General features: G+C 38.7%; 1 protein-coding gene across 3 annotated transcripts in view; it reads left to right on the forward strand.

Annotated features, from left to right (window-relative positions):
* The first annotated feature begins 1,538 nt into the window (after positions 1–1,538).
* The window catches only part of LCORL (ligand dependent nuclear receptor corepressor like), a 99,269-nt gene continuing 88,262 nt past the window's right edge, over positions 1,539–12,545 (forward strand). Inside the window, exons 1-2 of one of the 3 annotated variants that reach the window (XM_045284404.1) lie at positions 1,539–1,619; positions 2,725–2,854. In XM_045284404.1, the coding sequence (XP_045140339.1) occupies positions 1,572–1,619; positions 2,725–2,854 (178 nt within the window). In that variant the 5' untranslated portion in view covers positions 1,539–1,571. The remainder of the gene's footprint in view (positions 1,620–2,724; positions 2,855–12,545) is intronic. The other 2 variants (XM_030888634.2, XM_045284403.1) reach the window with 2 other exon arrangements.

Below are 12,545 nucleotides of genomic sequence, written 5' to 3' on the forward strand. Positions count from 1 at the left end.
TGACAAGATGCCAGCTAATAAGTAGAATTTCATCCCACATATTTGAGACTTCAAATCCATTGATCTTTTCATTGCCCTATAATAGATCCATGTTTTCAAACCCCCCCCACCCCTTTTTAAAGCTCAGCTCTACAAATGTAGAACTATTTGTAGACCACTGCTACCACAGTCAAAGATAGATACCAATGTACTCTTTATACTGCAAGAAATTGTATTATGTTCTATTCCATCCTATATAACTGGATTCATACAATAGAGTCCTTGGGACTGAGCCTAACTTGTATTTATTATCATTTCGTAAGGGTAAGCATGTTTCCTGTGCTGTCTGGCAGAAACATGCATTCAGCTTTACTGTGTATTTCAAAAGTACTGGAATCAGTTACTGTGGTGCAGCAGTGAGTGGAGACTTCACAGGTGATAATGGTTTTGTGTGTTTGAGGTCGGCATAAGAACGTGTCTAGGAAGGGTGATTGGGAGTTTCTGCATCTAGGAGTAAGTTTGAAAAGCACTGTCTGCCCAGCATAGTTGCATGGCATTGCTGTTATTCATCTCATAAAACTCTTTTCCAGAAGCTCTATTCCTTATTACAACTATTAGATTGTAAAGAACTGGCATCCTTGTGGCAAAGAAATGTATGTGTTGAATAATATGAGTATTGTTTTTCTGCATTTTATTCTACATCTTATGACAAAGCCAAAAAATCTGAGCTGGTTTATGAGCTGTGGATCTGTTTTCTTGGCAGCACGTCATTGTCTCAAATCTGTGAGGTTGCCTGTCCCTTTCTGGCCCTCCCCTACATTTCCCCGTTTGCTGATTGTTTGGAAAGACTCAGAGCCCTCTTGTAGGTTCCCACCTGTGGCGACCCCACCGGGAGTGTCACAGCAACTGGTGAGCGGGAGGGCTCCGCGACTGACGGTCAGGGTGCTCTGTCCAGGCCCTTCTGCGGAACTTTCAACCCACCACCCTTTCATGTAGTAAGTAGCCACGTGCCTAACTGTCCGTGCCACTCACGGACTCCCTCAAAAAGGCATCATTGATACTCAGAATCCCACTTTAGGGGAATTAGCTTTTAACCAGTTCTTCATTGCTTTGGTTTCTTTGTTCCCCTCCAAATAACTCTCTCAGGTCGCTGCCATCGAGTCAGTTCTGACTTAGCAACCCTCTGGGCAGTGTCCAGCTCCCCCTTTGGATTCCCAAGGCTGGGAATCCCTGTGGGAGCAGACAGCCTCCTCTTTCTGCTGCAGAGCCTCTGGTGGATTTGGCCTCCTGACCCTGTGGTTAGCAGCCCAGGGTCTACCTCACTCTGCCACCAGGGCTTATTCTTTGACCCCACAGTGATGCCGGCGTAATTTCCTCTGGCCTTCTTTGCCTATTTCCCTTTAGATGCCATCAATTTGGTATTAAAGTTGGGCCTTCTCCCCTTAGCATTAGTAGCTAGTTTTATTTTTAGATAAGCCATCTTGCTGCTATGGAGAGTGGGCTTTTTGTTTGTTCTAATGAAGTTAGTGAATTTAATGAGTATTTTTCCTTCTTTTAAAGACTGTGAACCAGAAGAGCTGACTGACTGGTCTATGGATGAAAAATGTTCATTTTGTAACCTACAGAGAGAAGCAGTCAGTGTAAGTTTTAGTGCTGTGAAATTATTTCTAAACGAATTGCACAACTGTAACAGAATTTTAATTTTTTTAGCTTAATTGGTTTTGAAAATTTTGTGACTTTACAGTGAAAGTCTAAATACTTGATATTGGTAATAAAGAGTATATCTTGAAGTCTAAGGGTGGTAGCCTACCATTTAACATATCTCACAAGTGGAAATGCGATCCTTTTTTCTTATTTCACATGTTTCTTAGAATTTCTTGATTCATGAAATTCAATTTAGTTCCAAGACCACTATAGAGTCTGATTTCTTAGGAGTATATAAGTAGGGGGATAATGTGCTACTTTTTTAAAGCTTTTCACTTATTCTTGGAAGTCTTTTGAATGTCCTAATTACCCCCTGTGTAAATTATTAATACGAAATGCCTGCTGTCTAAACCAAAAAGCCATACTCATTGCTGTTGAGTCAATCCCAGCGCATAGCAGCTGCTCAGACCTCCCTGATCCCCCACCACCCCTGGGTTTCCATGACCATAAATCTTTATGGAAACTGGCTGCCACTTCTTTTCTCCTGTGGAGCAGCTGGTGGGTACAAACCGCCAACCTTTGGATTAGTAGCTGAGAGCACTTAGCTATGGCACCACCAGGGCTCCACGACTATAGTGTATGAACTGTGTAAGCAACAGCTAGTGTGGTGAGGAATCCTGATTGTTCATACACGCATATGAGAAGAACCAAGAAGACAGGAGACCTTGAGAATCTAGATCCAGTGTGGTCAGATTAGTGGGTAAACGTATCTGCTTTGTTAAAAGTCTCTGTAATGCCAGGCAGTAAATTTACTCATCGGTAAACCTCTGCTAAACCTCTTTTTTTTCTCTCTCTCTCTCCTTTTTTTTGACATTGTTTTGTTAAGGAATAAAGCTAATGTGGTCCTCGCATTAGAGCTGATACTCTTCATACACCTGTCCCCGTATCCTGCCCCCAAGTTTATATTCTTTCTATATAATTTGGCATATTTAAAAAGTTGAAGAAGTGAGCGTGTAGCAAATACTTTTCTTTTTGCCATTTGTGGTGGGAGCCCATTTAGAGTGAAGTAATTTATGCTCTGTTGTTTTCTAATAATTCTAGGACTGTATGCCATCGCTTGATTCTTCACAGTCAACACCAACGGAGAAACTATCATCTCAGGGCCAGCCCAACGCTGATAAGATTGAATGCCAAGCAGAAAATTACCTAAATGCACTCTTTCGAAAGAAAGGTAATATTGACATGCTTTGTCATGTGCAGTAGGAACTAAAATGTTTCCATTTTTCTCACACAGAGGTATTTCCTATGTAAATGGTACTTTGAGCCAGAGTATTTCCATCTTGAGCTGTAATTTTTCTGCATATTTTTAGAAACCTAGGAATCTCATTCATTTGAGTGTTAGTCGTCCAGGGACCATGCCTTTTCTTAACTCTGTTCTCTAATCTATCATGACTTTATGGTATACCTTTTCCTCACTGTTAAAATTTACTTGGGATTCTGGTGTTCCTTATTCTATTGTTTTCAGGACTTCAAAAAATCTTTGATGCTCAGTAAATGACAACTGTGTGATATTGTCTAGGTAGCTTAGGGTATGTATTTAAGTCATGGATCAATCAGGTTGGTGCATATTTGCTGGTTTGCTAGTTCATTGATTACTGGGTGCTTTGAATATGCTTACTTAACGTAAGTCAGTGATCTTTAGCTTCCTAACTATCTATTCAGACAAATGGGGCATGTTTCACTTGTTCCTTTACTTGGCGTTTATGTAACAGGCAGCAGTAGTTTTTAATGTCTGAGCTACTAGTTCTTGGTCATTCCTGCAGTAATAGAATGTCTCAAATTTTACAACACGGACCTTTAGCTATCTGCCAGGGGTATGGGGGGAAATTGTCCTATTTCTCAGCTTCTAGAGATTGAGGACAACATATTGCCATATTCTCACATAGTGTTGACCGAACCTTACGTTTCTTTGGCTTCTATATATCATCAGCTATTTTCTGTTAAATTTATGATAACATTCAAGTTTTAATTATTAGTAATGTTGGAAGATAGCCTTTTTGAAATGAGTCTTGTGTAAGTGCTATGAGTTCTTTTCTGTCAAAATGTGATCTCTGGCTAGAAGAATGTGATGTTAGGGTATACATTTATTAAAACCTTTTCCGATGTGTTACTTAAAGAATCACAATACTAAGTGTTGAAAATTGGCATTATCTTAATTAGTATTGAAACTGAATTCTTTTTTTAGAAACTTGCTGCCCACCTGAACCAATTTAAAAATCTTTTACCTGCTTTTAAAAAATGTATATGTATATTAATTTAGAAAATGAGAGTCTTCCTACTTAGTTTAGCTTGCAGGGAGAATTATGCCTGAAGACTTAGTCATGATGAGGCAGGAGGGAACATACACATTTGTACACAGGCACACCATGCTTTTGTTCACCTGGGAACTCGTTGCTCAATCTCCTTTTCCTTTGAGTCCTTTGTGAGGAGTGTAGCTGGAATTTTCAACAAAGATGACTTTTACATTTTGATATTATGGAGTTAACCTCTGTGCTCCGTTGCCCTATTAAGAGTAATCAGTAAAAACTTGATACTATTTCAGCTAATTCAAGCATCTGGGTCTCCAAGAGGTCTACCAGGGACGGATTACCCCTTGAGCAAGGTAAGCTTGTGCTTAGGGCATCAGCAGAACAGAGGCAGGCACCAGTTGTCCAAAGCAGAGAACCATAGATGCCCAGCAGACAGGACACAAGGAAAAGTATGCGCCGCAGAGGAAGGGAAGGGTTACTAGCAAGACGCTAAATGGAATTGATGCCAGCTCGTATGTGAGAATGTGCCAGCTGGAAATAAAATTCATGCAGGGGCACAAGGGCACCCACGTACAAGGTTGTGCCCCCTGCCACTTCAGCACTTGAGTTGAGATCTATCATCGATTCTCCACTCCAGTGTAAATGAAACTGCTTATCTCAGGCAGTCTCTTAAAAATATACTAATTCTTTCTAATAAACACGAGGTGGGGTGAAGTGTTGAGTCTGATTCTTGATTTACTCATTGTGCACCTGGATCCAACATGAGCAGTCAGGGCAAGGAAGGATTACATTGATAGATATTTCTGACTGCCCTGTTTTGACTATTTCAGACCTGAGGAACAAAATTACATGTTCCAAATCTTTTTTTTTTAGCTTAATCTTCAAATACAAATTTTTGTGTTAGCACCAAATTTGAATATAAATTTTATGTTATCAATTTTACTTGTTTTATAACTTTTATGTATTTCAATTATTCAAGTTTATTTGCTGCAGTGGAACCAAATTTAAACAGTGACATGATTTTATATCCAGGTGAAATGAAACGGCAACTAAGTGGAGTGCCAAAGCCAAAGCTCAAAGAAGAGAAAAGGAGAAGGATTTGTGAATCCCTAAAGACAATTCCAAAACTAACCTCCTGTGTAAAACTTAATGACTCAGAAGAGACTTCTTCCACTGAATACACAAGTCTAATGGGTAGTAGTACTGCTAGTGCTGAACTTACTAATAGCCATACAGACCGAGCAGAATTTGCTCCAAATTGTACACCCAATCCTAGCTGTGGGAAAAAGATGAATAACAGTGCAGAAAGTGACACTGTTGTACAATCTGAAATTGCGGCATCTGCGGATCTTATAAATAATAGAAATACAGATCCTGCTTTGTGGAATAAATTTTCTTCTAGTGATGTCAACTATTGGATCCAAAGAGGACCAAGTGATTGTCAGCATCACAGCGGACCATTTGAAAAGTCATGCCGAAAGTTTCTGGATGGTAAACAAACAAGGTTCTGTAGCCAGAATATATTTCTAGGGTGCAAAGCTAACGGTGAAAATTATAAGAGGGAGTGGCTACTATATTCTCCATCAGTTGGCTCTGTGTATTGTTTTGTTTGCAAACTATTCAGTCGTAAACCATTTAATTCTCGATTTGTTACTGATGGATTTAGCGATTGGCGCAACTCGAGTATTATTGATAAACATGAAAACAGTTTAATTCACAGAGACTGTATGTTGTCATATTTAAACCAAAGACTTCATGGTTTTGGCTTAACTCTTGAAGTGGAAACAAAATTTAATGAAAAACATCACTATTGGAAAGGTGTTTTGCAGCGTGTTGTTGCTGTCATCATAACAATTGCTGAAAGTGGGCTGTCTTTTTTAGGAAGAAATGAAGTGTGTCAGTCCCGACAAAATGGAAAATTTTGGGGTTTATTTGAACTTGTTGCTCAGTTTGATCCATTTTTAGCGGGTCACATTTCAAAATATGGTAACACAAGAAAGGACAACCCATGGTATATGTCTAAAACAACATATGAAGAATTACTACTTTTAATAAGTGATAAAGTTCGATCAACTGTTTTTAGTGAAATAAGTATAGCTCAATACTTCTCTTTGTCTATAGATTCCTCTTTTGATCTTTCTCACACAGATCAGCTAAGCATTGTTTTACGATATGTATCTCCGACTGAAGGAAAACCTGTCGAGCGATTTATCACATTTACTAGCTTACAAAGTCATACCGGTGAAGAAATTGCAGATCAAGTACTTCACTATTTATGTGAAATTTGCAAAGTTGATTTTTCTAAGTGCAGAGGCCAGTCCTATGACACTGCTGCTCATATGTCAAGGCGTTATAAAGACATGCAACAGAAAATCTTAGAGCACAACAAATATGCCGTTTTCATACCATGTGCCTCGCATTCACTTAATTTTGTAGGACGTGGTGCAGTAGACTGTTGTCCAGAAGCAGTTAATTTTTTTTCAACTGTTCATTTACTTTGTACATTTTTTGCTGCCTCTACTCAACGATGGGCAGTTCTTAAAATGTATTTAGGCAATGATGAAGTATTAAAATGTCTTTGTGTTGCACATTGGGAAGTGCATGCTTCAGCAACGAATGTGATCCTGACGTCATACACTCAGATTCTAGAAGCCTTAGAAAATATTGTTGAAGACCCTACACAAAGAGGCGATGCCAGAAGAGAAGCGGAAAATATCGCCAACAGAATGCAAACGCTAGAGTATGTGTTCATGCTGGTTTTGTGGAATAATATACTGCAGCATTTTCATCAGATGAGTCAAGCCCTCCAGGATTCAGAAGGAAACTTAAAGATGTGCACAGACGTCTACGAGTCATTAACAGAGTATTTACATAATTTAAGAGAAGATTTTGAGATTTTTGAAAACTCATCAAAACAAATACTGCCAGATGCTGATTATCAATCAGTTCACCATCACAGAAACATTAGAAAGAAACAAGTAAGTGACAGAAGTATTCCAGGAGTCTTGAGTGCCAGAGATCAATTTCGAGTAACCACGTACTACACCATCATTGACAGACTTGCATCATGCATGAAAAGAAGAGCAGAAGCCTATGAAGTTCTTTCAGGTAGATTTTCCTTCTTAAACAATGTGGATATACCTGATGAAGAATGCTTGGAGGCATCCAAGACATTAGTGCAGGCTTATCCTGAGGACTTAAACACACACCTTTACGGGGAAGTGCGACAGTTTCATTCTTACATTAGAACTAAATTTTCAGATTCAGGAAAGACAAAGTTTACTCATGTAGGCATGTATGATTCCATAATAGAAGATAAAATACAATGTGTATTTCCAAATGTTGAAATTGCTCTACGCATATTCCTAACCTTAATGATCACAAACTGCACAACCGACCACTCATTTTCATCCCTTAAGAGACTCAGAAAACTTCAGTGTACAACCATCATTCAAGAAAGACTCAGTTCTCTGTCTTTATTATGTATGGAAGTAGATATTGTTCGGCGGCTTAATTGTGATGAAATTATTGAAGAATTTGTAAGCACAAAGAATGGTAATGCTTTTAATTATAACATCTTAGAGATGAAAGTTTTATCTAAAAATAAAATGTAGCAATTAGTTGTGATAGCTATTTTCTGAGCACTAAAGTTGCTTTTATAACTCTTCATCGGTTTGTTTATAGCATTTATTATGAAACGAGCATCAAATTTGAAGTGTGAGCCATTTACAGCTGAATCATTGAAAACCTATTTTTCATTGTGGAAGACCAACAGAATTTTACCTTCATTGTTGAAACAATTAGGTTCACTAACTCGTTTTCTTTCTGATAGCATATATGAAAGATTGTGTTTATAGAAAATTGCCATAGATCAGCGGTTCTCAACCTGTGGGTCACAACCCCTTTGGGGGTCGAACAACCCTTTCACAGGGGTCGCCTAAGACCATTGGAAAACACATATTTCCGATGGTCTTAGGAACCATGACACTGCTTCTCTATACATCTCCAGGTGGATCTGCCCACATGCACATAAACCCACATACGAGTACCTGGCATGATGACATCATCGCGCCAACCCCATCACATACACCGGTACAAATACAGGTGTATGTGACAGGGTTGACACCACTAGCAACTGCAGTGTTAAAAGCAGCTACTTTGTAGAAAGCAGCTACTGTGTTGAAAGCAGCAGTATTTATTGTAGGTAAAATGACACTTCATGAATTATAATTACTGGGCAAATGTAAAATCATCAACTACTGCAGAAAAAATATATATATATGTATCTGTACCATGGGAACTTAATCTGATCGGTCTTTCTACATTCAGCTGTGGTTTATGTGAATGCTGCCCCCTTGTGATAGTAACAGGTATGTTAGAAAAACAGCACAGAATGGTATAGGAAACTTTAATGAATTGTGTTGACTGAACTATGCCATGTATCATCTCTTGTATTATTACAGCTATTGTTATATATTATTTTCATTAGCAAACCATCCCATGACAGTGGCTCATGTAGAGAAGAATGTTAAGAAAAGAAACTATAGTGAGGATTTTTTTACAGTATGGTTTTACCTCAGTAATTACAGCAGGAATTGAGAAACCACAGTGTGTTATTTGTTGTGAAGTTCTATCAACCGAATCTATGAAGCCAAACAAACTAAAATGCCATTTTGATAGCAAGCATTTGCCTGCAAAGATAACAACTATTTTAGATGTAAAGCTAATGAGCTTTGCCGGCAAGGATACCAACTATTTTAGATGTAAAGCTGATGGACTCAAGAAAACCAGACTTGATACTGGTGGCAAATATCACAAACAAAACGTAGCAGCCCTAGAAGCTTCATATTTGGTGGCAGTCAGAATCGCCAGAGCTATGAAACCTCACCCCATTGCTAAGGATTTACTGTTGCCAGCAGCCAAAGATATTGTTTCAGTTAAGATTGGAGACAAATTTGTTATGAAATTGAGTGCAATTTCCTTATCTAACGACACTGTCCACAGAATAAATTATATGTCTGCTGATATTCTTGATCAGAGTAATCCAGGATATTTAATCTCCATTTCCAATATTTAGCATCCAGCTTGATGAATCTACAGATGTTGCAAACTGTTCACAGTTACTGGTTTATGTGAGGTATATTAATGATGGCTACTTTAAAGATGAGGGGTTTTTTTTGCAAACCTCTTGAAACAACTACTGCACCTGATGTATTTGACATAGTTGGTTCATTTCTGAAAGAGCATAAGATCTCTTGGGAAAAGGTTTGTGGAGTTTGCACAGATGGTGCTCCAGCTATGCTAGGCTGTCGATCTGTATTTCAGCGTTTGGTACTGAACTCACAATGATTCATAGGTAAATATTAGCAATGAAGACATTGCCACAAGAGTTACAAGAAGTAATGAAAAGCGTCATAAGTTCTGTCGATTTTGTAAAGGTGAGCACTTTAAACAGTCAACTGTTTTCACAGCTTTGCAGAGTTGGATGCGCCGAATAATGCTCTGCTATTTCACACTGAAGTGAGATGGTTGTTGACAGGAAAAGTTTTAAAGTGTGTTTTTAAGCTTCGTGATAAACTCAAAACGTTTTTTAATCAGAAAGCAAGACCATAGTTCGAAGCACTTTTCTGCAATAAATGTGAACTGCAGAAAATAGCTTACTTGGTTGACATTTTTGCCATCTTGAATGAATTACATTTATCACTGCAAGGACCAAATGCAACATGCCTCAATTTGTCCGAAAAGATCCAATCATTCCAAATGAAACCTCAACTTTGGCAAAAAAATTGGATGAAAATAAAATTAACATGTTGCCTACCTTATCTGCTTTCTTTGACGAACGTGACATTGACCGAGACAAAAGGATTACGATGATAATTTCTGTAAAAGGACACTTGCACATGCTTACAGGCGAAATTTCATCGTACTTTCCAAATCTACCTGACACCCATTTGCACTTGCCAGAAGCCCATTCACAGTCAAAGTTGAATATGTTCCTAAGACAGCACAAGAGGAGTTCATTGAACTTAATGACAGCGATGCAGCGAGAACTGATTTCTCTCCAATACCAGTTAGAAAATTCTGGATCAAGTGTTTGTAGTCATATCCGTTCTAAGACTGTGTTGCGTCTCCATCTTCCATTTCCAACAACATATCTTTGTGAAACAGGGTTTTCCAGCTTGTTGGTTATCAAGTCTAAATGCAGAAGTAGACTTGTTGTGGAAGATGATGTTCATTGTGCTCTTGCAAAGACTGCCCCGAGAATTTCTGATCTGGTGAGAAAGAAGCTATCTCAACCTTTGCACTGGTGTTGGCTTTTTACATACATACTGTCCCAAAATGTAGCAATGTAGTTTACTATTGTTAAATAATAAGACTGCTAGTCATGCCACACCATGCTTCAAGACAAAATTTCATTTTGTTTTTAGAAATGAATATTTTACAATATATAATTACATATTGTTTTTGTGATTAATCACTGTGCTTTAGTTATATTCCATTTATAACAATGAAAATATATCCTGCAGATCATATATTACATTATGACTCATAACAGTAGCAAAATTCTCAACAGTGGTTGAGAACCAATGTCATAGATAGTAAAAAGTCAAGGTAACTTGCATTCACTAAAAATTATATAATCCAGTTCAATTCAACCTGCTAAATGCTAATATTACAGTCACATTTAAAAAGAAGTTGCATTGCAGAGATTACATGCACACTCCCATTTGAGTGCACGAGCAAGCAGGAGAGGGGAGGGAAGTCAATGGTTAGGCCCCTCACTTGCCTTAATCTGATTCTGGTGCCTACCAATGGTTGGGTGAGTGTTCATGGTTATATACTGACCTCTGCATTGGCAGTTTCTTCGTTTGCTTCAAAATCCTTTGAGATATCACAAATATTTTAAAGATTCTTATCAATAATTTTACTTTACTCTCTGTGTTAGGCTGGGTTTACTAGAGAAACAAATCCAGTGACACTCATGTGTGTATAAGGGCTTTATATCAATAAGTAATCATGTATCACAAACACATCCTAGCCCAGTCCAACTCAAGTCCATAAGTCTGATCATAGTCTGTCCATAAGTCCCTCTTCAGATTCACACAGTCACATGCAATGATGTAGAACTCAGGAAGATCACAGGCTGGTGCAAAGTTGTGTGCTTCCACCATCAGTGGAAACATGGCAGGGCTCTGGCAACTCTCGGGGGTCAGCAGCGAGGAATGTAAAGGCAATGAAAAAGGGTGAGGTTCCCTCGACCCTCCTCATGAGAAAGACGTGCTGACAAGGTGGCACCATCAGGCTGTGTGACCTGATTAACAGGTTGAATACCACCCCTACACTTTTATATCTTCAAATTGACATGAAATTATGTAACTACCACACACTTCCCCTCTTGGCCTTCTTCAATCTTTTCTTGGGAATCTGTCACTTTTTAGATTGAATTAAACATAACGTGTTTTTTGTTTATTTGTGTACTTGGCTTTGCTTTTATTTATTGTTTATTGCTTTCGAATAAAGTAGTATTATAAAGTTTCAAGATGACTTGAATTCAGTGTGCTCACGTCTTTTGTTTACTGTGTGTGCGTGCACGTACTTATGAAAGTGTATGTTGGGAGGAGGGGTGACTTAGTCTGTGTAGACATGAGGAACAAATCCACAGAAACTCATATGTGTAAAAGAGAGACTTTTATATAAAGGATAAATGTACATTAAGAAAGCATTCCAACCCAGTCCAGTCCAAGCCCATAAATCCGACATTAGCCCATATGCCCAACACAAATCTATAAAGCCTTCCTCAAATTCACAAAACACACGCAATGATGCCAAATGCAGGAGGAATGCCGAATCAGTGAGCGTGTAAACATCTCAGCGCTGGCAGGGGTCTCCACGAGGCTTCTCCAGCACCCAGGGCTGCATCAGGGTAGGTTCATGTGGCTCTTCCTCAGGGATGTATCACAGAAAGTGAGCCTTTCCAGCTGAGGCAGAGAACCAGCTAAGGCAGCTGCACACTGGTTTGACTATCAGAGAGCAAGAGACCAAACAGGCGAGCCTTGCCAAGCCACATTTACATATCTCTCTCCCCTTCAGTTAATCCCACGTGTTCACCGGCCAGGTTGGCACAATAAACCGTAACTATCACAAGGGAATATCTGTTTTCTTTGACATGTAAAGGAATAAATATATATAATATTGTTAAAGACAGGAAATATTTCTGGGTCCTTGTCATAACAAATAAAGCATTGGTAATATTTGTTAGTGAAGTTTTTGATTCCTGAAACTTCTCTTCATACATAGTTGTTTTTAGGAATTCATAGATAATGGTAACTTGAGTATTGCTGATGCTCTAAATTTGTTGCATAGAGTAAGGGACAGATGCATGGTGCTCTTCTTGTCAAACATAAAGAATTATTTTAACATCTTTTTTTTAATTGCTTTATTAGGGGCTCATACGACTCATCACAATCCATACACATCAATTGTGTAAAGCACATTTGTACATTCATTGCCCTCGTCATTCTCAAAACATTTGCTCTCCACTTAAACCCCCGGCATCAGGTCCTCATTTTTTTCCCCTCCCTCCCTGCTCCCCCTTCCCTCATGAGCCCTTGA

The sequence above is a fragment of the Echinops telfairi genome, unplaced genomic scaffold, assembly GCF_000313985.2.
Source record: "Echinops telfairi isolate 266 unplaced genomic scaffold, ASM31398v2 ScPeMD7_7468;HRSCAF=8506_1, whole genome shotgun sequence".
Taxonomy (NCBI): Eukaryota; Metazoa; Chordata; class Mammalia; order Afrosoricida; family Tenrecidae; genus Echinops; species Echinops telfairi.